The 25,629-nt window shown below is 57.8% G+C and overlaps 1 protein-coding gene across 1 annotated transcript in view; it reads right to left on the minus strand.

Annotated features, from left to right (window-relative positions):
* LOC140396622 (tyrosinase-like) overlaps window positions 1-17,882 on the minus strand; it is a 60,295-nt gene extending 42,413 nt beyond the window's left edge. Inside the window, exon 1 of the mRNA XM_072485416.1 lies at window positions 17,106-17,882. Coding sequence (XP_072341517.1) covers window positions 17,106-17,882 — 777 coding nt within the window. The remainder of the gene's footprint in view (window positions 1-17,105) is intronic.
* Window positions 17,883-25,629: the final 7,747 nt, after the last annotated feature.

Consider the following 25,629-nt stretch of genomic DNA (forward strand, 5'->3'; position numbering starts at 1 on the left):
TGTCCCCACGAAACACTCCCATGACATGTACAGGACGGACCTAGATTCAGAGTAAAGTTCCCTCTCCACTGTCCCCATCAAACACTCCCAGGACAGGTGCAGCACGGCGTTAGATACAGAGTAAAGCTCCCTCTGCACAGTCCCCATTAAACACTCCCAGGACAGGTACAGCACGGGGTTAGGTACAGAGTAAAGCTCCTTCTGCACTGTCCCCATCAAACACGCCCAGGACAGGTACAGCACGGGGTTAGATACAGAGTAAAGCTCCCTCTACACTGTACCCACAAAGCACTCCCATGACATGTCCAGCACGGGGTTAGATACAGAGTAAAGCTCCCGCGACACTGTCCCCATCAAACACTCCCAGGACAGGTACATCAAGGTGTTAGATACAGAGTAATGCTCCCTCCACACTGTCCCCACCAAACACTCACAGGAAATGTACAGCACGGGGTTAGATACAGAGTAAAGCTTCCTCTACACTGTCCCCATCAAACACTCCCAGGACAGGTATAGCACGGGGATAGATACAGAGTAAAGCTCCCTCTACACTGTCCCCATCAAACACTCCCAGGACAGGTACAGCACGGGGTTAGATAGAGAGTAAAGCTCCCTCTACACTGTCCCCATCAAACACTCCCAGGACAGGTACAGCACGGGGTTAGATACAGAGTAAAGCTCCCTCTCCAGTGTCCCCATCAAATACTCCCAGGACAGGTACAGCGCGGGGTTAGATACACAGTAAACCTCCATCTACACTGTCCCCATCAAACATTCCCAGGACAGGTACAGCATGGGGTTAAGTACAGAGTAAAGCTCACTCTTCACTGTCCCCATCAAACACTCCCAGGACAGGTACAGCACGGGGTTACATACAGAGTAAAGCTTCCTCTACACTGTCCCCATCAAATACTCCCACGACAAATACAGCACGGGATTAGATACAGAGTAAAGCTCTCTCTACACTTTCCCCATCAAACACTCTCAGGACAGGTACAGCACGGGGTTAGATACCGAGTAGATCTCCATCTACACTGTCCCCATCAAACACTCCCAGGACAGGTACAGCACGGGTTTAGATACAGAGTAAAACTTCCTCTGAATTGTCCCCATCAAACACTCCCAGGACAGGTACAGCATGGGGTTGGAGACAGAGTAAAGCTCCCTCTACACTGTCCCCATCAAACACTCCCAGGACAGGTACAGCACGGGGTGAGATACAAGATCCCTCTACACTGTCCCCAATTAAACACTCCCAAGACAGGTACAGCACAGGGTTAGATACAGAGTATAGCTCCCTCTCCACTGTCCCCATCAAACACTCCCAGGACAGGTACAACACGGGGTTAGATACAGAGTAAAGCTCCCTCTACACTGACCCCATCACACACTCCCAGGACAGTTACAGCACTGGGTGAGATACAGAGTAAAGCTCCTTCTACACTGTCCCCATCAAACACTCCCAGGACAGGTACAGCACGGGGTTAGATACAGAGTAAAGCTCCCTCTACACTGTCCCCATCAAACACTCCCAGGACAGGCACAGCACGGGGTTAGGTACAGAGTAAAGCTCCTTCTGCACTGTCCCCATCAAACACTCCCAGGACAGGTACAGCACGGGGTTAGATTCAGAGTAAAGCTCCCTCTACACTGTCCCCATCAAACACTCCCGGGACAGGTACAGCACGGGGATAGATACAGAGTAAAGCTCCCTCTACACTGTCCCCATCAAACACTCCCGGGACAGGTACAGCACGGGGTTAGATACAGAGTAAAGCTCCCTCTACACTGTACCCACAAAGCACTCCCCTGACATGTCCAGCACGGGGTTAGATACAGAGTAAAGGTCCCGCGACACTGTCCCCATCAAACACTCCCAGGGCAGGTACATCACGGTGTTAGATACAGAGTAATGCTCCCTCCACACTGTCCCCATCAAACACTCCCAGGACAGGTACAGCACGGGGTTAGGTACAGAGTAAAGCTTCCTCTACACTGTCCCCATCAAACACTCCCAGGACAGGTACAGCACGGGGTTAGATATAGAGTAAAGCTCCCTCTACACTGTCCCCACCAAACACACCCAGGACAGGTACAGCACGGGGTTAAATACAGAGTAAAACTCCCTCTACACTGTCAGCATCAAACAGTCCAGGACAGGTACAGCACGGGGTTAGATACTGAGTAAAGCTCCCTCTACACTGTCCCCACCAAACACTCCCACGACCGGTACAGCACGGGATTAGATAGAGAGTAAAGCTCCCTCTACACTGTCCCCACCAAACACTCTCAGGACAGGTACAGCACGGGGTTAGATACAGAGTAAAGCTCCCTCTACACTGTCCCAATCAAACACTCCCTGGGCAGGTACAGCACGGGTTTAGATACAGAGTAAAGCTCCCTCTACACTGTCCCCATCAAACACTCCCAGGACAGGTACAGCACGGGGCTAGATACAGAATAAAGCTCCATCTGCACTGTCCCCATCAAACACTCCCAGGACAGGTACAGAACGGGGTGAGATACAGAGTAAAGCTCCCTCTACACTGTCCCCATCAAACACTCCCAGGACAGGTACAGCACGGGGCTAGATACAGAATAAACCTCCCTCTACACTGTCCCCATCAAACACTCCCAGGACAGGTACAGAACGGGGTGAGATACAGAGTAAAGCTCCCTCTACACTGTCCCAACAAACACTCCCAGGACAGGTACAGCATGGGGGTAGATGCCTAGTAATGCTATCTCTACACTGTCCCCAACAAATACTCCCAGGACATTTACAGCACGGGGAGAGATACAGAGTAAACCTCCCTCTACACTGTCCCCACGAAACACTCCCAGGACAGGTACAGCAAGGGGTTAGGTACAGAGTAAAGCTCCTTCTGCACTGTCCCAATCAAACACTCCCAGGACAGATACATACGGGTTTAGATACAGAGTAAAGCTCCCTCTACACTGTACCCACGAAGCACTCCCATGACATGTCCAGCACGGGGTTAGATACAGAGTAAAGCTCCCGCGACACTGTGCCCATCAGACACTCCCAGGGCAGGTACAGCACGGGGTTAGATACAGAGTAAAGCTCCCTCTACACTGTCCCCATCAAACACTCCCAGGACAGGTACATCACGGTGTTAGATACAGAGTAATGCTCCCTCCACACTTTCCCCACCAAACACTCCCAGGACAGGTACAGCACGGGGTTAGATACTGAGTAAAGCTCCCTCTACACTGTCCCCACCAAACACTCCCAGGACAGGTACAGCACGGGATTAGATACAGAGTAAAGCTCCCTCTACACTGTCCCAACAAACACTCCCAGGACAGGTACAGCATGGGGGTAGATACCTAGTAAAGCTATCTCTACACTGTCCCCAACAAATACTCCCAGGACATTTACAGCACGGGGTGAGATACAGAGTAAAGCTCCTTCTACACTGTCCCCATCAAACACTAGCAGGTCAGGTACAGCACGGGGTTAGATACACAGTAAACCTCCCTCTACACTGTCCCCACGAAACACTCACATGACATGTACAGGACGGACCTAGATACAGAGTAAAGCTCCCTCTACACTGTCCCCATTAAACACTCCCATGACAGGTACAGCACGGGGTTAGGTACAGAGTAAACCTCCTTCTGCACTTTCCCCATCAAACACTCCCAGGACAGATACAGCACGGGTTTAGATACAGAGTAAAGCTTCCTCTACACTGTCCCCATTAAACACTCCCATGACATGTCCAGCACGGGGTTAGATACAGAGTAAAGCTCCCGCGACACTGTCCCCATCAAACACTCCCAGGGCATGTACATCACGGTGTTAGATACAGAGTAATGCTCCCTCCACACTTTCCCCACCAAACACTCCCAGGACAGGTACAGCACGGGGTTAGATACAGAGTAAAGCTCCCTCTAGACTGTCCCCATCAAACACACCCAGGACAGGTACAGCACGGGGTTAGATACAGTGTGAAACTCCCTCTACACTGTCCCCATCAAACACTCCAGGACAGGTACAGCACGGGGTTAGATACTGAGTAAAGCTCCCTCTACACTGTCCCCACCAAACACTCCCAGGACATTACAGCACGGCATTAGATACAGAGTAAAGCTTCCTCTGCACTGTCCCCATCAAACACTCCCAGGACAGGTACAGCACAGGGTTAGATACAGAGTAAAACTCCCTCTACAGAGGTACAGCACGGGGTTAGATACAGAGTAAAGCTCCCTCTACACTGTCCCCATCATACATTCCCAGGACAGGTACAGCATGGGGTTGGAGACAGAGTAAAACTCCTTCTACAATGTTCCCATCAAACACTCCCAGGACAGGTACAACACGGGGTTAGATACAGAGTAAACCTCCCTCTACACTGTCCCCATCAAACTCTCCCAGGACAGGTACAGCACGGGTTTAGATACAGAGTAAAACTTCCTCTGAATTGTCTCCATCAAACACTCCCAGGACATGTGCAGCACGGGGTTAGATACACAGTAAACCTCCCTCTACACTGTCCCCATTAAACACTCCCAGGACAGGTACAGCACAGGGTTATATACAGAGTAAAGCTCCTTCAACACTGTCCCCATCAAACACTCGCAGGTCAGGTACAGCACGGTGCTAGATACACAGTAAACCTCCCTCTACACTGTCCCCACGAAACACTCCCATGACATTTGCAGGACGGACCTAGATTCAGAGTAATGTTCCTGTTAGACTGTCCCCATGAAACACTCCGAGGACAAGTGCAGCACGGGGTTAGGTACAGAGTAAAGCTCCCTCTGCACAGTTCCCATTAAACACTCCCAGGCCAGGTACAGCACGGGGTTAGGTACAGAGTAAAGTTCCCTCTACACTGTCCCCATCAAACACTCCCAGGCCAGGTACAGCACGGGGTTAGGTACAGAGTAAAGCTCCCGCGACACTGTCCCCATCAAACACACCCAGGACAGGTACAGCACGGGGTTAGATACAGTGTGAAACTCCCTCTACACTGTCCCCATCAAACACTCCAGGACAGGTACAGCACGGGGTTAGATACTGAGTAAAGCTCCCTCTACACTGTCCCCACCAAACACTCCCAGGACATTACAGCACGGCATTAGATACAGAGTAAAGCTTCCTCTGCACTGTCCCCATCAAACACTCCCAGGACAGGTACAGCACGGGGTTAGATACAGAGTAAAGCTCCCTCTACACTGTCCCCATCATACATTCCCAGGACAGGTACAGCATGGGGTTGGAGACAGAGTAAAACTCCTTCTACACTGTTCCCATCAAACACTCCCAGGACAGGTACAACACGGGGTTAGATACAGAGTAAACCTCCCTCTACACTGTCCCCATCAAACTCTCCCAGGACAGGTACAGCACGGGTTTAGATACAGAGTAAAACTTCCTCTGAATTGTCTCCATCAAACACTCCCAGGACATGTGCAGCACGGGGTTAGATACACAGTAAACCTCCCTCTACACTGTCCCCATTAAACACTCCCAGGACAGGTACAGCACAGTGTTATATACAGAGTAAAGCTCCTTCTACACTGTCCCCATCAAACACTCGCAGGTCAGGTACAGCACGGGGCTAGATACACAGTAAACCTCCCTCTACACTGTCCCCACGAAACACTCCCATGACATTTGCAGGACGGACCTAGATTCAGAGTAAAGTTCCCGTTAGACTGTCCCCATGAAACACTCCGAGGACAAGTGCAGCACGGGGTTAGATACAGAGTAAAGCTCCCTCTGCACAGTTCCCATTAAACACTCCCAGGCCAGGTACAGCACGGGGTTAGGTACAGAGTAAAGTTCCCTCTACACTGTCCCCATCAAACACTCCCAGGCCAGGTACAGCCGGGGTTAGGTACAGAGTAAAGCTCCCGCGACACTGTCCCCATCAAACACTCCCAGGACAGGTACATCACGGTGTTAGATACAGAGTAATGCTCCCTCTACACTGTCCCCACCAAACACTCCCAGGACAGGTACAGCACGGGGTTAGATACAGAGTAAAGCTTCCTCTACACTGTCCCCACCAAACACTCCCAGGACAGGTACAGCACGGGATTAGATACAGAGTAAAGCTTCCTCTACACTGTCCCCACCAAACACTCTCAGGACAGATACAGCACGGGGTTAGATACAAAGTAAATCTCCCTCCACACTGTCCCCACCAAACACTCCCAGGACAGGTACAGCATGGGGTTAAATACAGAGTAAAGCTCACTCTTCACTGTCCCCATCAAACACTCCCAGGACAGTTACAGCACGGGGTTACATACAGAGTAAAGATTCCTCTACACTGTCCCCATCAAATACTCCCACGACAGCTACAGCACGGGGGTAGATACAGAGTAAAGCTGTCTCTACATTTTCCCCATCAAACACTCCCAGGACAGGTGCAGCACGGGGTTAGATACCGAGTAGATCTCCATCTACACTGTCCCCAACAATCACTCGCAGTACATGTACAGCACGGGGTTAATTTGAGAGGAAAACTCGCTCTACACTGACCCCCATCAAACACTCCCAGGGCAGGTACAGCACGGGTTTAGATACAGAGTAAAGCTCCCTCTGCACGGTCCCCATCAAACATTCCCAGGACAGATACAGCACGGGGTTAGATACAGAGTAAAGCTCCCTCAACACTCTCCCCATCAAACACTCCCAAGACAGGTACAGCACGGGGCTAGATACAGAGTAATGTTCCCACTAGACTGTCCCCATCAAACACCCCCAGGACAGGTACAGCACGGGGTTAGAAACAGAGTAAAGCTCTCTTTAAACTGTCCCCATTAAACACTCCCAGGAGATTTACAGCACGGGGTTAGATACAGAGTAAAGCTTCCTCTGCACTGTCCCAATCAAACACAGCCAGGCCAGGTACAGCACGGGGTTAGATACAGAGTAATGCTCCCTCTACACTGTGCCCATCAATAACTCCCAAACAGGTACAGCACGGGGTTAGATACAGAGTAAAGCTCCCTCTGCACAGTCCCCATCAAACACTCCCAGGAGAGGTACAGCACGGGGTTAGATACAGAGTATAGCTTCCTCTGCACTGTCCCAATCAAACAAATCCAGGCCAGGTACAGCACGGGGTTAGATACAGAGTAAAGCTCCCTCTACACTGTCCCCATCAATCACCCCCAGGACAGGTACAGCACAGTGTTAGATACAGAGTAAAGCTCTCTCTACACAGGTACAGCACTGGGTTAGATACAGAGTAAAGCTCCCTCTACACTGTCTCCATCATACATTCCCAGGACAGGTACAGCACGGGGTTAGATACAGAGTAAAGCTCCCTCTACACTGTCCCCATCAAACACTCCCAGGACATGTGCAGCACAGGGTTAGATACAAAGTAAAGCTCCCTCTACACTGTCCCCATCAAACACTGCCAGGACAGGTACAGCACAGGGTTAGATACAAAGTAAAGCTCCCTCTACACTGTCCCCATCAAATACTCCCAGGACAGGCACAGCACGGTGTTAGATACAGAGTAAAGCTCCATCTGCACTGTCCCCATCAAACACTCCCAGGACAGGTACAGCACGGGGTTAGATACAGAGTAAAGCTCCCTCTACACTGTCCCCATCAAACAATTCCAGGTCAGGTACAGCACTTGGTTAGATACTGAGTAAAGCTCCCTCTACACTATCCCCATCAAACACTCCCAGGACAGTTACAGCACGGGTTTAGATACAGAGTAAAACTTCCTCTGAATTGTCCCCATCAAACACTCCCAGGGCATGTGCAGCACGGGGTTTGATACACAGTAAACCTCCCTCTACACTGTCCCCATCAAACACTCCCAGGACAGGTACAGCACGGGGTTAGATACAGAGTAAAGCTACCTCGCAACTGTCCCCCTCAAACTCTCCCAGGACAGGTACAGCAGGGGGTGAGATACAGAGTATAGATCCCTCTACACTGTCCCCCATCAATCACTCACAAGACAGGTACAGCACAGGATTAGATACAGAGTAAAGCTTCCTCTTCACTGTCCCCATCAAACACTCCCAGGACAGGTACAGCACGGGGTTAGATACAGAGTAAAGCTCGCTCTACACTGTCCCCATCAAACACTCCCAGGACAGGTACAGAACGGGGTGAGATACAGAGTAAAGCTCCCTCGACACTGTCCCACCAAACACTCGCAGGTCAGGTACAGCACGGGGTTCGATACAGAGTAAACCTCCCGCGACACTGTCCCCATCAAACACTCCCAGGACAGGTACATCACGGTGTTAGATACAGAGTAATGCTCCCTCCACACTGTCCCCACCAAACACTCCCAGGACAGGTACAGCACGGGGTTAGATACAGAGTAAAGCTTCCTCTACACTGTCCCCATCAAACACACCCAGGACAGGTACAGCACGGGGTTAGATACAGAGTAAAGCTCCCTCTACACTGTCCCCACCAAACACTCCCAGGACAGGTACAGCACGGGGTTAGATACAGAGTAAAGCTCCCTCTACACTGTCCCCACCAAACACTCCCAGGACAGGTACAGCACGGGATTAGATACAGAGTAAAGCTTCCTCTACACTGTCCCCACCAAACACTCTCAGGACAGATACAGCACGGGGTTAGATACAAAGTAAATCTCCCTCAACACTCTCCCCATCAAACACTCCCAAGACAGGTACAGCACGGGTCTAGATACAGAGTAATGTTGCCACTAGACTGTCCCCATCAAACACCCCCAGGACAGGTACAGCACTGGGTTAGAAACAGAGTAAAGCTCTCTTTAAACTGTCCCCATGAAACACTCCCAGGAGATTTACAGCACGGGGTTAGATACAGAGTAAAGCTTCCTCTGCACTGTCCCAATCAAACACAGCCAGGCCAGGTACAGCACGGGGTTAGATACAGAGTAATGCTCCCTCTACACTGTGCCCATCAAACACTCCCAAACAGGTACAGCACGGGGTTAGATACAGAGTAAAGCTCCCTCTACACTGTCCCCATTAAACACTCCCAGGACAGGTACAGCACAGGGTTAGATTCAGAGTAAAGTTCCCGCTAGACTGTCCCCATCAAACGCTCCGAGGACAGGTGCAGCACGGGGTTAGATACAGAGTAAAGCTCCCTCTGCACTGTCCCCATTAAACACTCCCAGGACAGGTACAGCACGGGGTTAGATACAGAGTAAATCTCCCGCGAGACTGTCGCCATCAAACACTCCCAGGACAGGTACAGCACGGGGTTAGATACAGAGTAAAGCTCCCTCTGCACAGTCCCCATCAAACACTCCCAGGAGAGGTACAGCACGGGGTTAGATACAGAGTAAAGCTTCCTCTGCACTGTCCCAATCAAACACATCCAGGCCAGGTACAGCACGGGGTTGGATACAGAGTAAAGCTCCCTCTACACTGTCCCCATCGAACACTCCCAGGACAGGTACAGCACAGGGTTAGATACAGAGTAAAGCTCCCTCTACACTGTCCCCATCAAACACTCCCAGGACAGGTACAGCACAGTGTTAGATACAGAGTAAAGCTCCCTCTACACAGGTACAGCACGGGGTTAGATATAGAGTAAAGCTCCCTCTACACTGTCTCCATCATAAATTCCCAGGATAGGTACAGCATGGGGTTGGAGACAGAGTAAAGCTCCCTCTACACTGTTCCCATCAAACACTCCCAGGACAGGTACAGCACGGAGTTAGATACAGAGTAAAGCTCCATCTGCACTGTCCCCATCAAACACTCCCAGGACATGTGCAGCACAGGGTTAGATACAGAGTAAAGCTCCCACTACACTGTCCCCATCAAACACTCCCAGGACAAGTACAGCACGGGGTTAGATACAGAGTAAAGCTCTCTCTACACTGTCCCCATCAAACACTCCCAGGACAGGCACAGCACGGTGTTAGATACAGAGTAAAGCTCCATCTGCACAGTCCCCATCAAACACTCCCAGGACTGGTACAGCACGGGGTTAGATACAGAGTAAAGCTCCCTCTACACTATCCCCATCAAACACTCCCAGGACAGGTACAGCACTTGGTTAGATACAGAGTAAAGCTCCCTCTACACTGTCCCCATCAAACACTCCCAGGACAGGTACAGCACTGGTTTAGATACAGAGTAAAACTTCCTCTGAATTGTCCCCATCAAACACTCCCAGGGCATGTGCAGCACGGGGTTTGATACACAGTAAACCTCCCTCTACACTGTCCCCATCAAAGACTCCCAGGACAGGTACAGCACGGGGTTAGATACAGAGTAAAGCTACCTCGCAACTGTCCCCCTCAAACTCTCCCAGGACAGGTACAGCAGGGGGTGAGATACAGAGTAAAGATCCCTCTACACTGTCCCCCATCAATCACTCGCAAGACAGGTACAGCACAGGATTAGATACAGAGTAAAGCTCCCTCTCCACTGTCCCCATCAAACACTCCCAGGACAGGTACAGAACGGGGTGAGATACAGAGTAAAGCTCCCTCGACACTGTCCCACCAAACACTCCCAGGACAGGTACAGCATGGGGTTAGATACCGAGTAAAGCTACCTCTACACTGTCCCCATCAAATACTCCCAGGATAGTTACAGCGCGGGGTGAGATACAGAGTAAAGCTCCTTCTACACTGTCCCCATCAAACACTCGCAGGTCAGGTACAGCACGGGGCTAGATGCACAGTAAACCTCCCTCTACACTGTCCCCAGGAAACACTCCCATGACATGTCCAGCACGGGGTTAGATACAGAGTAAAGCTCCCGCGACACTGTCCCCATCAAACACTCCCAGGACAGGTACATCACGGTGTTAGATACAGAGTAATGCTCCCTCCACACTGTCCCCACCAAACACTCCCAGGACAGGTACAGCACGGGGTTAGATACAGAGTAAAGCTTCCTCTACACTGTCCCCATCAAACACACCCAGGACCGGTACAGCACGGGGTTAGAGACAGAGTAAAGCTCCCTCCACACTGTCCCCACCAACCACTCCCAGGACAGGTACAGCACGGGGTTAGATACAGAGTAAAGCTTCCTCTACACTGTCCCCATCAAACACACCCAGGACCGGTACAGCACGGGGTTAGAGACAGAGTAAAGCTCCCTCTACACTGTCCCCACCAAACACTCCCAGGACAGGTACAGCACGGGATTAGATACAGAGTAAAGCTTCCTCTGCACTGTCCCAATGAAACACAGCCAGGCCAGGTACAGCACGGGGTTAGATACAGAGTAATGCTCCCTCTACACTGTGCCCATCAAACACTCCCAAACAGGTACAGCACGGGGTTAGATACAGAGTAAAGCTCCCTCTGCACAGTCCCCATCAAACACTCCCAGGACAGGTACAGCACGGGGTTAGATACAGAGTAAAGCTCCCTCTACACTGTCCCCATCAAACACTCCCAGGACAGGTAAAGCACGGGGTTAGATACAGAGTAAAGCTCCCTCTACACTGTCCCCATCAAACACTCCCAGGACAGGTAAAGCACGGGGTTAGATACAGAGAAAAGCTCCCTCCACACTGTCGCCATCAAACACTCCCAGGACAGGTACAGCACAGGGTTAGATTCAGAGTAAAGTTCCCGCTAGACTGTCCCCATCAAACGCTCCGAGGACAGGTGCAGCACGGGTTAGATACAGAGTAAAGCTCCCTCTGCACAGTCCCCATTAAACACTCCCAGGACAGGTACAGCACGGGGTTAGGTACAGAGTAAAGCTCCCTCCACACTGTAGCTACGAAGCACTCCCATGACATGTCCAGCACGGGCTTAGATACAGAGTAAATCTCCCGCGAGACTGTCCCCATCAAACACTCACAGGACAGGTACAGCACGGGGTTGGATACAGAGTAAAGCTCCCTCTACACTGTCCCCATCAAACACTCCCAGGACAGGTACAGCACGGGGTTAGATACAGAGTAAAGCTCCCTCTACACTGTCCCCATCAAACACTCCCAGGACAGGTACAGCACGGGGTTAGATACAGAGTAAATCTCCCGCGAGACTGTCCCCATCAAACACTCCCAGGACAGGTACAGCACAGGGTTAGATACAGAGTAAAGCTCCCTCTGCACAGTCCCCATCAAACACTCCCAGGAGAGGTACAGCACGGGGTTGGATACAGAGTAAAGCTCCCTCTACACTGTCCCCATCAAACACTCCCAGGACAGGTACAGCACAGTGTTAGATACAGAGTAAAGCTCCCTCTACACTGTCTCCATCATAAATTCCCAGGACAGGTACAGCATGGGGTTGGAGACAGAGTAAAGCTCCCTCTACACTGTTCCCATCAAACACTCCCAGGACAGATACAGCACGGAGTTAGATACAGAGTAAAGCTCCCTCTACACTGTCCCCATCAAACACTCCCAGGTCATGTGCAGCACAGGGTTAGATACAGAGTAAAGCTCCCTCTACACTGTCCCCATCAAACACTCCCAGGACAGGTACAGCACAGTGTTAGATACAGAGTAAAGCTCCCTCTACACTGTCTCCATCATAAATTCCCAGGACAGGTACAGCATGGGGTTGGAGACAGAGTAAAGCTCCCTCTACACTGTTCCCATCAAACACTCCCAGGACAGGCACAGCACGGTGTTAGATACAGAGTAAAGCTCCCTCTGCACAGTCCCCATCAAACACTCCCAGGACTGGTACAGCACGGGGTTAGATACAGAGTAAAGCTCCCTCTACACTATCCCCATGAAACACTCCAAGGACAGGTACAGCACTTGGTTAGATACAGAGTAAAGCTCCCTCTACACTGTCCCCATCAAACACTCCCAGGACAGGTACAGCACGGGTTTAGATACAGAGTAAAACTTCCTCTGAATTGTCCCCATCAAACACTCCCAGGGCATGTGCAGCACGGGGTTAGATACACAGTAAACCTCCCTCTACACTGTCCCCATCAAACACTCCCAGGACAGGTACAGCACGGGGTTAGATACAGAGTAAAGCTACCTCGCAACTGTCCCCCTCAACCTCTCCCAGGACAGGTACAGCAGGGGGTGAGATACAGAGTAAAGATCCCTCTACACTGTCCCCCATCAAGCACTCACAAGACAGGTACAGCACAGGATTAGATACAGAGTAAAGCTCCCTCTCCACTGTCCCCATCAAACACTCCCAGGACAGGTACAGCACGGGGTTAGATACAGAGTAAAGCTCGCTCTACACTGTCCCCATCAAACACTCCCAGTACAGGTACAGAACGGGGTGAGATACAGAGTAAAGCTCCCTCTACACTGTCCCACCAAACACTCCCAGGACAGGTACAGCATGGGGTTAGATACCGAGTAAAGCTACCTCTACACTGTCCCCATCAAATACTCCCAGGATAGTTACAGCGCGGGGTGAGATACAGAGTAAAGCTCCTTCTACACTGTCCCCATCAAACACTCGCAGGTCAGGTACAGCACGGGGCTAGATGCACAGTAAACCTCCCTCTACACTGTCCCCACGAAACACTCCCATGACATGTACAGGACGGACCTAGATTCAGATTAAAGTTGCCGCTAGACTGTCCCCATCAAACGCTCCGAGGACAGGTGCAGCACGGGGTTAGATACAGAGTAAAGCTCCCTCTGCACAGTCCCCATTAAACACTCACAGGACAGGTACAGCACGGGGTTAGGTACAGAGTAAAGCTCCCTCCACACTGTACCCACGAAGCACTCCCATGACATGTCCAGCACGGTGTTAGATACAGAGTAAAGCTCCCTCGACACTGTCCACATCAAACACTCCCAGGACAGGTACAGCACGGGTTTAGATACAGAGTAAAGCTCCCTCTACACTGTCCCCTTCAAACACTCCCAGGACAGGTACAGCACGGGTTTAGGTACAGAGTAAAACTTCCTCTGAATTGTCCCCATCAAACACTCCCAGGACAGGTACAGCACGGGGTTAGATACAGAGTAAAGCTCCCTCTACACTGTCCCCATCAAACATTCCCAGGACAGGTACAGCATGGGGTTGGAGACAGAGTAAAGCTCCCTCTACACTGTTCCCATCAAACACTCCCAGGACAGGTACAGCACGGGGTTAGATACAGAGTAAAGCTCCTTCTACACTGTCCCCATCAAACATTCCCAGGACGGGTACAGCACGGGTTAGATATAGAGTAAAGCTCTCTCTACACTGTCCCCATCAAACACTCCCAGGACATTTACAGGACGGGGTTATATACAAAGTAAAGCTCCCTTTACACTATCCCCATCAAACACTCCCTGGACAGGGACAGCATGTGGTTGGAGCTCCCTCTACACTGTCCCATCAAACACTCCCAGGACAGATACAGCACGGGGTAAGATACAGAGTAAAGCTCCCTCTACACTGTCCCCATCAAACACTCCCAGGACAGGTACAGCACAGGGTTAGATACAGAGTAAAGCTCCCTCTACACTGTCCCCATCAAACACTCCCAGGACAGGTACACCACGGGGTTAGATACAGAGTACCGTTCCTCTACACTGTCCCCATCAAACACTCCCAGGACAGGTACAGCACGGGGTTAGATACAGAGTAAAGCTCCCTCTACACTGTCCCCATCAAACACTCCCAGGGCATGTACAGCACGGGGTTAGATACAGAATAAAGCTCTCTCTACACTGTCCCCATCAAACACTCCCAGGACAGGTACAGCATGGGGTTAGATACAGAGGAAAGCTCCCTCTACACTGTCCCCATCAAACACTCCCAGGACAGGTACAGCACGGGGTTAGATACAGGTTAAAGCTCCCTCTACACTGTCCCCATCAAACACTCCCAGGACAGGTACAGCACGGGGTTAGGTACAGAGTAAAGCTCCCTCTACACTGTCCCCATCAAACACTCCCAGGACAGGTACAGCACGGGGTTAGATACAGAGTAAAGCTCCCTCTACACTGTCCCCATCAAACACTCCCAGGACAGGTACAGCACGGGGTTAGATACAGAGTAACGCTCCCTCTACACTGTCCCCATCAAACACTCCCAGGACAGGTACAGCACGGGGTTAGATACAGAGTAAAGCTCCCTCTACGCTGTCCCCATCAAACACTCCCAGGACAGGTACAGCACGGGGTTAGATTCAGAGTAAAGCTCCCTCTACACTGTCCCCATCATACACTCCGAGGACAGGTACAGCATGGGTTTAGATACAGAGTAAAGCTCCCTCTACACTGTCCCCATCAAACACTCCCAGGACAGGTACAGCACGGGGTTAGATACAGAGTAAAGCTCCCTCTACACTGTCCCCATCAAACACTCCCAGGACAGGTACAGCACGGGGTTAGATACAGAGTAAAGCTCCCTCTACACTGTCCCCATCAAACACTCCCAGGGCATGTACAGCACGGGGTTAGATACAGAATAAAGCTCTCTCTACACTCTCCCCATCAAACACTCCCAGGACAGGTACAGCACGGGGTTAGATACAGAGTAAAGCTCCCTCTACACTGTCCCCATCAAACACTCCCAGGACAGGTACAGCACGGGGTTAGATACAGATTAAAGCTCTATCTACACTGTCCCCATCAAACACGCCTAGGACAGGTACAGCATGGGGTTAGATACAGAGTAAAGCTCCCTCTACACTGTCCCCATCAAACACTCCCAGGACAGGTACAGCACGGGGTTAGATACAGAGTAAAGCTCCCTCTGCACTGTCCCCATCAAACACTCCCAGGACAGGTACAGCACGGGGTTAGATACAGAGTAAAGCTCCCTCTACACTGTCCCCATCAAACACTCCCAGGACAGGTACAGCACAGGGTTAGATACAGAGTAAAGCTCTTTCTACACTGTCCCCATCAAACACTCCCAGGACAGGTACAGCACAGGGTTAGATACAGAGTAAAGCTCTCTCTACACTGTCCCCATCAAACACTCCCAGGACAGGTACAGCACGGGGCTAGATACAGAGTAAAGCTCTCTCTACACTGTCCCCATCAAACACTCCCAGGACAGGTACAGCACAGGGTTCGATACAGAGTAAAGCTCTCTCTACACTGTCCCCATCAAACACTCCCAGGACAGGTACAGCACGGGGTTAGATACAGAGTAAAGCTCCCTCTACACTGTCCCCATCAAACACTCCCAGGACAGGTACAGCACGGGGTTAGATACAGAGTAAAGCTCCCTCTACACTGTCCCCATCAAACACTCCTGGGACAGGTACAGCACGGGGTTGTCTCAATGGGACTGGGGGCCAGTGGTTCGATACAGGAAACTGGGGTGGTTTCTATTTGCGCGGGGCAATGGCTAATGGGGCTGCACCAGCCTCTTAACCCTCCACTCTTCTCCCATTGCCACACATCCCTCAGTGATTCCTAACACTCTCCTCAACCTGTTCTGGGACTCAGCAACCCACAGCTCTCTGGGGGTAGGGGCGTTGGAGCGACGTTATACACTTACCTCTGAGCAAAGACATTGCCCCCGCGTCCCCGTCCAAGATGGCCGACTCTTTATCTTGGGAGTGTCAGACAACCCCGCCACCCCCTCCCTCCCCCTGTGTCCCAGAACCTCCATCCGAGGCAGGAGGGGGAACAGCCTCTCCCATTCGACCCTGTCAAAGCCCCTTCCAAATCTTAGCCGTTTCCATGAGCCTCTTGTTCTTCTAAATTCCAGGGAATACAAACCCATTGTCCTCGCTCCCTCACCCTGGGGGTAACAATCCCTCCCCTCCCAGGAGCCAGTTCTGTTGAAGCTCCGTTACGCTCCCTCGAGGGGCAAGGATGTTCCTTCCTTGGGTAGGGAGACCGGGAACAGGACGCCGCGCTCCAGGAGCGGCCTCACCAACGCCCCGTGTAACTGCAGCGAGATGTCCTCGCTCTGATACTCCGATCTCTTGGCGATGGCGGCTAACAGGCCACAAGCCTTCCGCATCAGTTGCTTTCGCCGCACATTATCCTCCAGCACGAGAGGACTTCAGGGATCCGTCCCGTTGCAGACATTTCCCAGCCTCTCACATTCCAACAAATCTCTGCTTGTCAATTATCCAGACCAATTCAGATGCGTCTACCGTTGACCACGTTCTTGCTCGCAACCCCTACCTGTCCACTCCCCCCCCCCACTCCCCCACCCCCACCCCCCCAGTCCCTGCTCACTCAGTACCCACCCGCACGATGACCGATAGCTGCTTACCCGCCAAGAGCTGAAGATGGAGCCCGACATGATAGAGCCGTCACCTTCGTTACGCCCGAAGAGGTCGTGTTTGCAGACGTCACAGTGGGATTTTCCCACCCAGGACCAGAAGGGGATGGAGAAGGAGTCGTCCCTGGTTATATTCCTGATCTCATGCTCCAGCTGGAGGCTCCACATCCTGTGCCAACTGAGGAAGGCAGGGCCACGGTGAGCGTAGTTGGAATCCCCTCCACCCCGGACGGTCTTGCTGCAGACGTAGTGCATGTAGGCAGCGGTGTCGTAGACGCTTACCCGGCGGAAGGATTTCCGTGAGCCGGGCGATGCGCTCTCACTGGTGTAGATGACGTACCGATTGCTGAGGATCCTCTTGGAGAGGTCCAAGCGCCGGATGAAGGTCCACTGCTCTCGTGGTGACATGTTGGCAATGTCACGACGCACCACCACGTGTCTCTCTCTGCACTGTGCCCCCTGCCAGCCGTACTTGCACTCGCCGCAGTCCGCGCCCCCGTAGTTCCCCCGGCAGACGCACAGTCGCCGGAAGAAGTAAGTGGGCCACCCCGCTCGGAAATCTGATCTGTCCCTCCACCCATTCTCGGCCGCAATCCGCTGGCAGCTCCCCCGCCCCGAGATCCTGCCGCACTCCGAGCCGTCGCCCCAGAAGACGGGGCAGCACTTAGCGGTCTCCATATTCACTTCATTGGCGCACAGGATGGGGATCTGCGCTCGGGCAGACCCCAGGAACAGCAGCACACACACCAGCTCCAACATCTGGGCCATTGAGTTAGAGAGCCTGGTATCGCTGTGCCCAGTGGGCACTGTGTGCTGCTGCTGCCCATCTCGCTGGCTTTATATTCGAGCAATTCCTCGCCACTGCCCAATGTTCCCATGTTATCTGACCCACATCAGAGATTAGCATCAAGGATCTATTGCTGTGGTCCAACAACATCCTGCTTGGCTCTCAGGCAGAATTACAACCTCCTGGCATTCCACTGCCTGTCCCTCTCATCACTCACCATGGGCGTCATTCTCCGACCCCCCAGCGGGTCGGAGAATGGCCGTTGGCCGCCGTGAATCCCGCCCCCTCCGGTTGCCGAAGTCTCCGAAGGGAGAAAAGTCGGCGGGGCGTTAATGGCGCCGCTGCCGCGGAGAATGGCACGGGTCTGCGCAAGGCAGCCGATTTTCGGCCTGCCGATATTCTCCCTTCCGGATGGGCCGAAGTCCCGTCGACGTGATGACCGTTCACGTTGACGTGAATCAAACCTCCTTTTCATCGGCGTGACCCGGTGCTCCAGGTTCACGCCGACCAGCGAGGAGGTGAGTGACGGCCTGGGGGGTTGGCTCTGGGCAGGCGATGGCGTGGCCGTAGTCTGAATGCGTGAGGAGACGTGTGTCTCGGGTTGTGTGTGTGTGTGCGGCGGGGGGGGTTAGAGTAGGCTGGGCTCCGGGGGAGTGCCGGGAGGGGGTCCGTGCCGGGGAGGTGGATGGGGGGTCCGTGCCGGGGTGGAGGTTGGGCGGGGGTCCGTGCCGTGCCGGGGTGGAGGTTGGGGGGGGGGTCCGTGCTGGGGTGGAGGTTGGGGGGGGGGGGTCCGTGCCAGGGTGGAGGTTGGGGGGGGTCCGTGCCGTGCCGGGGTGGAGGTTGGGGGGGTCCGTGCCGGGGTGGAGGTTGGGGGGGGGGTCCGTGCCGTGCCGGGGTGGAGGTTGGGGGGGGGGGTCCGTGCTGGGGTGGAGGTTGGGGGGGGGGTCCGTGCCAGGGTGGAGGTTGGGGGGGGGTCCGTGCCGTGCCGGGGTGGAGGTTGGGGGGGGGGGGCGTGCCGGGGTGGAGGTTGGGGGGGGGGGGTCCGTGCCGTGCCGGGGTGGAGGCGGGGGGGTGGTCCGTGCAGGGGTGGAGGTTGGGGGGGGGGGGGTCCGTGCCGGGGTGGAGGTTGGGGGGGGGTCCGTGCCGTGCCGGGGTGGAGGTTGGGGGGGGGGTCCGTGCTGGGGTGGAGGTTGGGGGGGGGTCCGTGCCGGGGTGGAGGTTGGGGGGGGGTCCGTGCTGGGGTGGAGGTTGGTGCGGGGGGTCCGTGCCGGGGTGGAGGTTGGGGGGGGGTCCGTGCCGTGTCGGGGTGGAGGTTGGGGGGGGGGGGTCCGTGCTGGGGTGGAGGTTGGGGGGGGGTCCGTGCCGGGGTGGAGGTTGGGGGGGGGTCCGTGCTGGGGTGGAGGTTGGGGGGGGTCCGTGCCGGGGTGGAGGTTGGGGGGGGTCCGTGCTGGGGTGGAGGTTGGGGGGGGGTCCGTGCTGGGGTGGAGGTTGGGGGGGGGGTCCGTGCCGGGGTGGAGGTTGGGGGGGTCCGTGCTGGGGTGGAGGTTGGGGGGGGTCCGTGCCGGGGTGGAGGTTCGGGGGGGGTCCGTGCTGGGGTGGAGGTTGAGGGGGGGGTCCGTGCTGGGGTGGAGGTTGAGGGGGGGGTCCGTGCCGGGGTGGAGTTTGGGGGGGGTTCCGTGCTGGGGTGGAGGTTGGGGGGGGGTCCGTGCCGGGGTGGAGGTTGGGGGGGGTCGGTGCTGGGGTGAAGGTGGGGGGGTGTCCGTGCCGGTGTGGAGGTTGGGGGGGGGGTCCTTGCTGGGGTGGAGGTTGGGGGTTGGGGGAGGGGGTCCGTGCCGGGGTGAGGTTGGGGGGGCAACGTGCTGGGGTGGAGGTTGGGGGGGGGGGGTCCGTGCCGGGGTGGAGGTTGGGGGGGGGTCCGTGCCGGGGTGGAGGTTGGGGGGGGTCCGTGCTGGGGTGGACGTTGGGGGGGGGGTCCGTGCCGGGGTGAGGTTGGGGGGGGGGTCCGTGCCGGGGTGGATGTTGGGGGGCGGGGGGTCCGTGCCGGGATGAGGTTGGGGGGGGGTCCGTGCCGTGCCGGGGTGGAGGTTGGGGGGGGGTCCGTGCTGGGGTGGAGGTTGGGGGGGGTCCGTGCCGGGGTGGAGGTTGGGGGGGGGGTCCGTGCCGTGCCGGGGTGGAGGTTGGGGGGGGGGTCCGTGCCAGGGTGGAGGTTGGTGGGGGGGTCCGTGCTGTGCCGGAGTGGAGGTTGGGGGGGGTCCGTGCCGGGGTGGAGGTTGGGGGGGGGGGTCCGTGCCGGGGTGGAGGTTGGGGGGGGGGGGTCCGTGCCGGGGTGGAGGTTGGGGGGGGGGGGTCCGTGCCGGGGTGGAGGCGGGGGGGTGGTCCGTGCAGGGGTGGAGGTTGGGGGGGGGGGGTCCGTGCCGGGGTGGAGGTTGGGGGGGGGTCCGTGCCGTGCCGGCGTGGAGGTTGGGGGGGGTCCGTGCTGGGGTGGAGGTTGGGGGGGGGTCCGTGCCGGGGTGGAGGTTGGGGGGGGGTCCATGCTGCGGTGGAGGTTGGGGGGGGGGTCCGTGCCGGGGTGGAGGTTGGGGGGGGTCCGTGCCGTGTCGGGGTGGAGGTTGGGGGGGGGGGTCCGTGCTGGGGTGGAGGTTGGGGGGGGGTCCGTGCCGGGGTGGAGGTTGGGGGGGGGTCCGTGCTGGGGTGGAGGTTGGGGGGGGGTCCGTGCCGGGGTGGAGGTTGGGGGGGTCCGTGCCGTGTCGGGGTGGAGGTTGGGGGGGGGGTCCATGATGGGGTGGAGGTTGGGGGGGGGGGTCCGTGCTGGGGTGGAGGTTGGGGGGGGTCCGTGCCGGGGTGGAGGTTGGGGGGGGTCCGTGCTGGGGTGGAGGTTGGGGGGGGGTCCGTGCCGGGGTGGAGGTTAGGGGGGGGTCCGTGCTGGGGTGGAGGTTGGGGGGGGGTCCGTGCTGGGGTGGAGGTTGGGGGGGGTCCGTGCCGGGGTGGAGGTTGGGGGGGGTCCGTGCTGGGGTGGAGGTTGGGGGGGGGGTCCGTGCCGGGGTGGAGGTTCGGGGGGGGTCCGTGCTGGGGTGGAGGTTGGGGGGGGGGTCCGTGCTGGGGTGGTTGAGGGGGGGTCCGTGCCGGGGTGGAGTTTGGGGGGGGTCCGTGCTGGGGTGGAGGTTGGAGGGGGGTCCGTGCCGGGGTGGAGGTTGGGGGGGGTCCGTTCCGGGGTGGAGGTTGGGGGGGGGTCCATGCCGGTGTGGAGGTTGGGGGGGGGGGTCCGTGCCGGGGTGGATGTTGGGGGGGTCCTTGCTGGGGTGGAGGTTGGGGGTTGGGGGAGGGGGTCCGTGCCGGGGTGAGGTTGGGGGGGGGGTCTGTGCCGGTGTGGAGGTTGGGGGGGGTCCGTGCTGGGGTGGAGGTTGGGGGGGGGGTCCGTGCCGTGCCGGGGTGGAGGTTGGGGGGGGGGGTCCGTGCCGGGGTGAGGTTGGGGGGGGGTCCGTGCCGGGGTGGATGTTGGGGGGGGCGGGGGGTCCGTGCCGGGATGAGGTTGGGGGGGGGTCCGTGCCGTGCCGGAGTGGAGGTTGGGGGGGGGTCCGTGCTGGGGTGGAGGTTGGGGGGGGGTCCGTGCTGGGGTGGAGGTTGGGGGGGGGTCCGTGCCGGGGTGGAGGTTGGGGGGGGTCCGTGCCGTGTCGGGGTGGAGGTTGGGGGGGGGGGGTCCGTGCTGGGGTGGAGGTTGGGTGGGGTCCGTGCTGTGGTGGAGGTTGGGGGGGGGTCCATGCTGGGGTGGAGGTTGGGGGGGGGGTCCGTGCCGGGGTGGATGTTGGGGGGGGGTCCGTGCTGGGGTGGAGATTGGGGGGGGTTCCGTGCCGGGGTGGAGGTTGGGGGGGGTCCGTGCTGGGGTGGAGGTTGGTGGGGGGGTCCGTGCCGGGGTGGAGGTTTGGGGGGGTCCGTGCTGGGGTGGAGGTTGGGGGGGGGTCCGTGCTGGGGTGGAGGTTGGGGGGGGGTCCGTGCCGTGGTGGAGGTTGGGGGGGGTCCGTGCCGTGTCGGGGTGGAGGTTGGGGGGGGGGGGTCCGTGCTGGGGTGGAGGTTGGGGGGGGGGTCCGTGCTGGGGTGGAGGTTGGGGGGGGGTCCGTGCCGGGGAGGGGGATGGGGGTCCGTGCTGGGGTGGAGGTTGGGGGGGGGGGTCCGTGCCGGGGTGGAGGTTGGGGGGGTCCGTGCTGGGGTGGAGGTTGGGGGGGGGGTCCGTGCCGGGGTGGAGGTTGGGGGGGTGTCCGTGCCGTGTCGGGGTGGGGGTTGGGGGGGGGGGTCCGTGCTGGGGTGGAGGTTGGGGGGGGGGTCCGTGCTGGGGTGGAGGTTGGGGGGGGGTCCGTGCCGGGGTGGAGGTTGGGGGGCGTCCGTGCCGGGGTGGAGGTTGGGGGGGGTCCGTGCCGGGGTGGAGGTTGGGGGGGGTCCGTGCTGGGGTGGAGGTTGGGGGGGGGGTCCGTGCCGGGGTGGAGGTTGGGGAGGGGGTCCGTGCCGGGGTGGAGGTTGGGGGGGGGGTCCGTGCTGGGGTGGAAGTTGGGGGGGGGTTCCATGCCGGGGTGGAGGTTGGGGGGGGGTCCGTGCTGGGGTGGAGGTTGGGGGGGGGGGTCCGTGCTGGGGTGGAGGTTGAGGGGGGGGTCCGTGCCGGGGTGGAGTTTGGGGGGGGGTCCGTGCTGGGGTGGAGGTTGGGGGGGGGTCCGTGCCGGGGTGGATGTTGGGGGGGTCCGTGCCGTGCCGGGGTGGGGGTTGGGGGGGGGTCCGTGCTGGGGTGAAGGTGGGGGGGAGGTCCGTGCCGGGGTGGAGGTTGGGGGGGGGTCCGTGCTGGGGTGGAGGTTGGGGGGGGGGTCCGTGCCGGTGTGGAGGTTGGGGGGGGTCCGTGCCGTGCCGGGGTGGAGGTTGGGGGGGGTCCTTGCTGGGGTGGAGGTTGGGGGTTGGGGGAGGGGGTCCGTGCCGGGGTGAGGTTGGGAGGGCACCGTGCTGGGGTGGAGGTTGGGGGGGGGTCCGTGCCGGGGTGGAGGTTGGGGGGGTGTCCGTGCCGGTGTGGAGGTTGGGGGGGGTCCGTGCCGGGGTGGAGGTTGGGGGGGGTCCGTGCCGTGCCGGGGTGGAGGTTGGGGGGAGTCCGTGCTGGGGTGGACGTTGGGGGGGGGGTCCGTGCCGGGGTGAGGTTGGGGGGGGTCTGTGCCGGGGTGGATGTTGGGGGGCGGGGGGTCCGTGCCGGGATGAGGTTGGGGGGGGGTCCGTGCCGTGCTGGGGTGGAGGTTGGGGGGGGGGGTTCGGGTTGGGGTGGAGGTTGGGGGGTGTCCGTGCCGTGCCAGGGTGGAGGTTGGGGGGGGGGTCCGTGCTGGGGTGGAGTTTGGGGGTTGGGGGAGGGGGTCCGTGCCGGGGTGAGGTTGGGGGGGCACCGTGCTGGGGTGGAGGTTGGGGGGGGTCCGTGCCGGGGTGAGGTTGGGGGGGGGTCCGTGCCGGGGTGGAGGTTGGGGGGGGGGTCCGTGCCGGGGTGGAGGTTGGGGGGGGTCCGTGCTGGGGTGGGGGATGGGAGGGCAAGTGAGTTGGTCCACCTGGCCAGGTGCCAGCCTCCAACAGTTGGACCCATGCGGTCCATGCCACCTGGCTGGGGGGAGGAGGGGATATGGGCAATGATGACATGTCGTCGTTCCCCTCCCCCCCCACCAGGCCGTCATGTTTTCAGACCATCCAGCGATGTTGGCCGCCGTGGTGGCCATCGCTCATGTCTATGTTGCCCTGGATGAGGAGGAGGAGGAGGAGGAGGAGGAGGAGGAGCGTGCCAGAGAGGCGGCGCAGGCTGCCGCAGAGGGGCAGGCGGCAGCCGCCCAGGCTGGAGGGACACCCGACCGACAGGACGAGGAAGGGGAGGAGGACGTCGCGGCCCCACGGCAACGGAGGCACCCGAGGGCGCCCCGTGTGTACCGGCCCCGGCAGTCATACCAGGACCTCACGGACCGGGAATGCAGGAGGAGACTCCGGATGAGCCGGGAAACCGTGGCACACTTCTGCCACCTGCTGGCACACCTGTCACCGCGTGGCACTGGCGGGGGACACCCTCTCCCCGTGTCCGTCAAGGTTACGGTGGCCCTGAACTTTTATGCAACGGGGTCATTCCAGGCACCGAGTGGGGACCTGTCCGGCATATCGCAGACATCGGTGCATCGGTGCATCCGGGCAGTGACAGATGCCCTATATGCCATGGCGCACCGCTACATCCGCTTCCCCGTGGACCGGGCCAGCCAAGATGCCCGGGCCATGGGCTTCTCTGCCGTGGCCTAGTTCCCCATGGTCCAGGGCGCGATCGATGGGATGCACGTCGCCGTGCGGCCACCTGCAGATAACAGGGCCGTGTTCACTAATAGGAAGGGGACCTATTCGATGAACGTGCAGGTGGTCTGCGACCACCGCATGATGATCCTGCACGTCTGCGCCCGGCACCCAGGCAGTGTACACAACTCATTCGTGTTGTCGTGGTCATCCATCCCCGGCATGTACGAGGGACGCCATCCCCGGCTGAGGGGCTGGTTGCTGGGCGACAGGGGCTACCCATTGCGATCGTGGCTGATGACGCCTATACGGAGGCCACGCAATGACGCGGAGAACCGCTACAATGATGCCCATGTAGCGACAAGGGGAGTGATCGAGAGGTGCTTTGGCGTGCTGAAGATGCGTTTCAGGTGCCTGGACCTCTCTGGGGGCGCCCTCCAGTATCGGTCAGATAGGGTCGGCCGCATCATTGTGGTGTGCTGCGTCCTGCACAACATAGCCCAGCAGAGGGGCGATGTGCCGCAGGCAGAGGAGGGCTGAGTGGAGGAGCAGCAGGAAGAGGCGCAGTCCTCCCCAGATGAGGGGGATGGGGGTAATGGTCAGGGCAGACGGGGTAGACACAGGCGGGTGGCTGTCCACCGTTACCGGCTGGCCCAGCGGGCACGGGACAGACTGATAGACGCCCGCTTCACTGACTAGATGGGCGTGGGAATCGGGTAGTATGGCCACAGACCGCACACCATGGCAACAGCCGACCACCCACACCCCCCACCCATCCACCCACCCAGCACTCTCACCCCCCTCCCCAACCCCACCCACCCCACCCGCATGCACACCACCCCCCCCCCCCCCATTGCCGATCCACCTAAGGCACAACGGGCCGGGCTCACCCAGTTGCGGGTGGACGCGTGTCTATCGCAGGCCATGGAGGATGATGACAACCCGCCTCCGATGAGCTCCTGGCTCCACATCGTTGGACTATGTCTGACCCATGGCCACAGTACCACCATCCACCCGGACCATCCCTGCATGCGGCTGTGACACTGCAGCGCACGGTCCCGTCCTCTGCCCGGGGGATGTTGATGGCGGCCCAGGGGGAAGGGGGCAGACTCACCTGGGGCTGAGGTAAGACCACCCCTCACACACACACTTGCGCTCAACGTACATGACACCCCCGCACACTTTGGACAGAGCACAAAGGCAGCTTCGGTAGGTGTAACATTGACTTTAATAACCAAAGGAGTTCATGCACGTGCCCTAGCCCCTAAAACTCATCTGTGCCCTGCACCCGTGCCAACTTACTCAGTGTCTAATTGTTTGGCCTTACGGGCCCTTTGACTACGTCTACGTGGTTCCCCAGACGGTACAGCAGAACTGGAGGTGGACTCCTGTGATTCCTGCCCTCTGACACTGGATCCCTTTGGCGGCCGTTTCCTGGGGCGTCCTGGTCTA

Source organism: Scyliorhinus torazame, chromosome 19 (assembly GCF_047496885.1).
Source record: "Scyliorhinus torazame isolate Kashiwa2021f chromosome 19, sScyTor2.1, whole genome shotgun sequence".
NCBI lineage: Eukaryota > Metazoa > Chordata > Chondrichthyes > Carcharhiniformes > Scyliorhinidae > Scyliorhinus > Scyliorhinus torazame.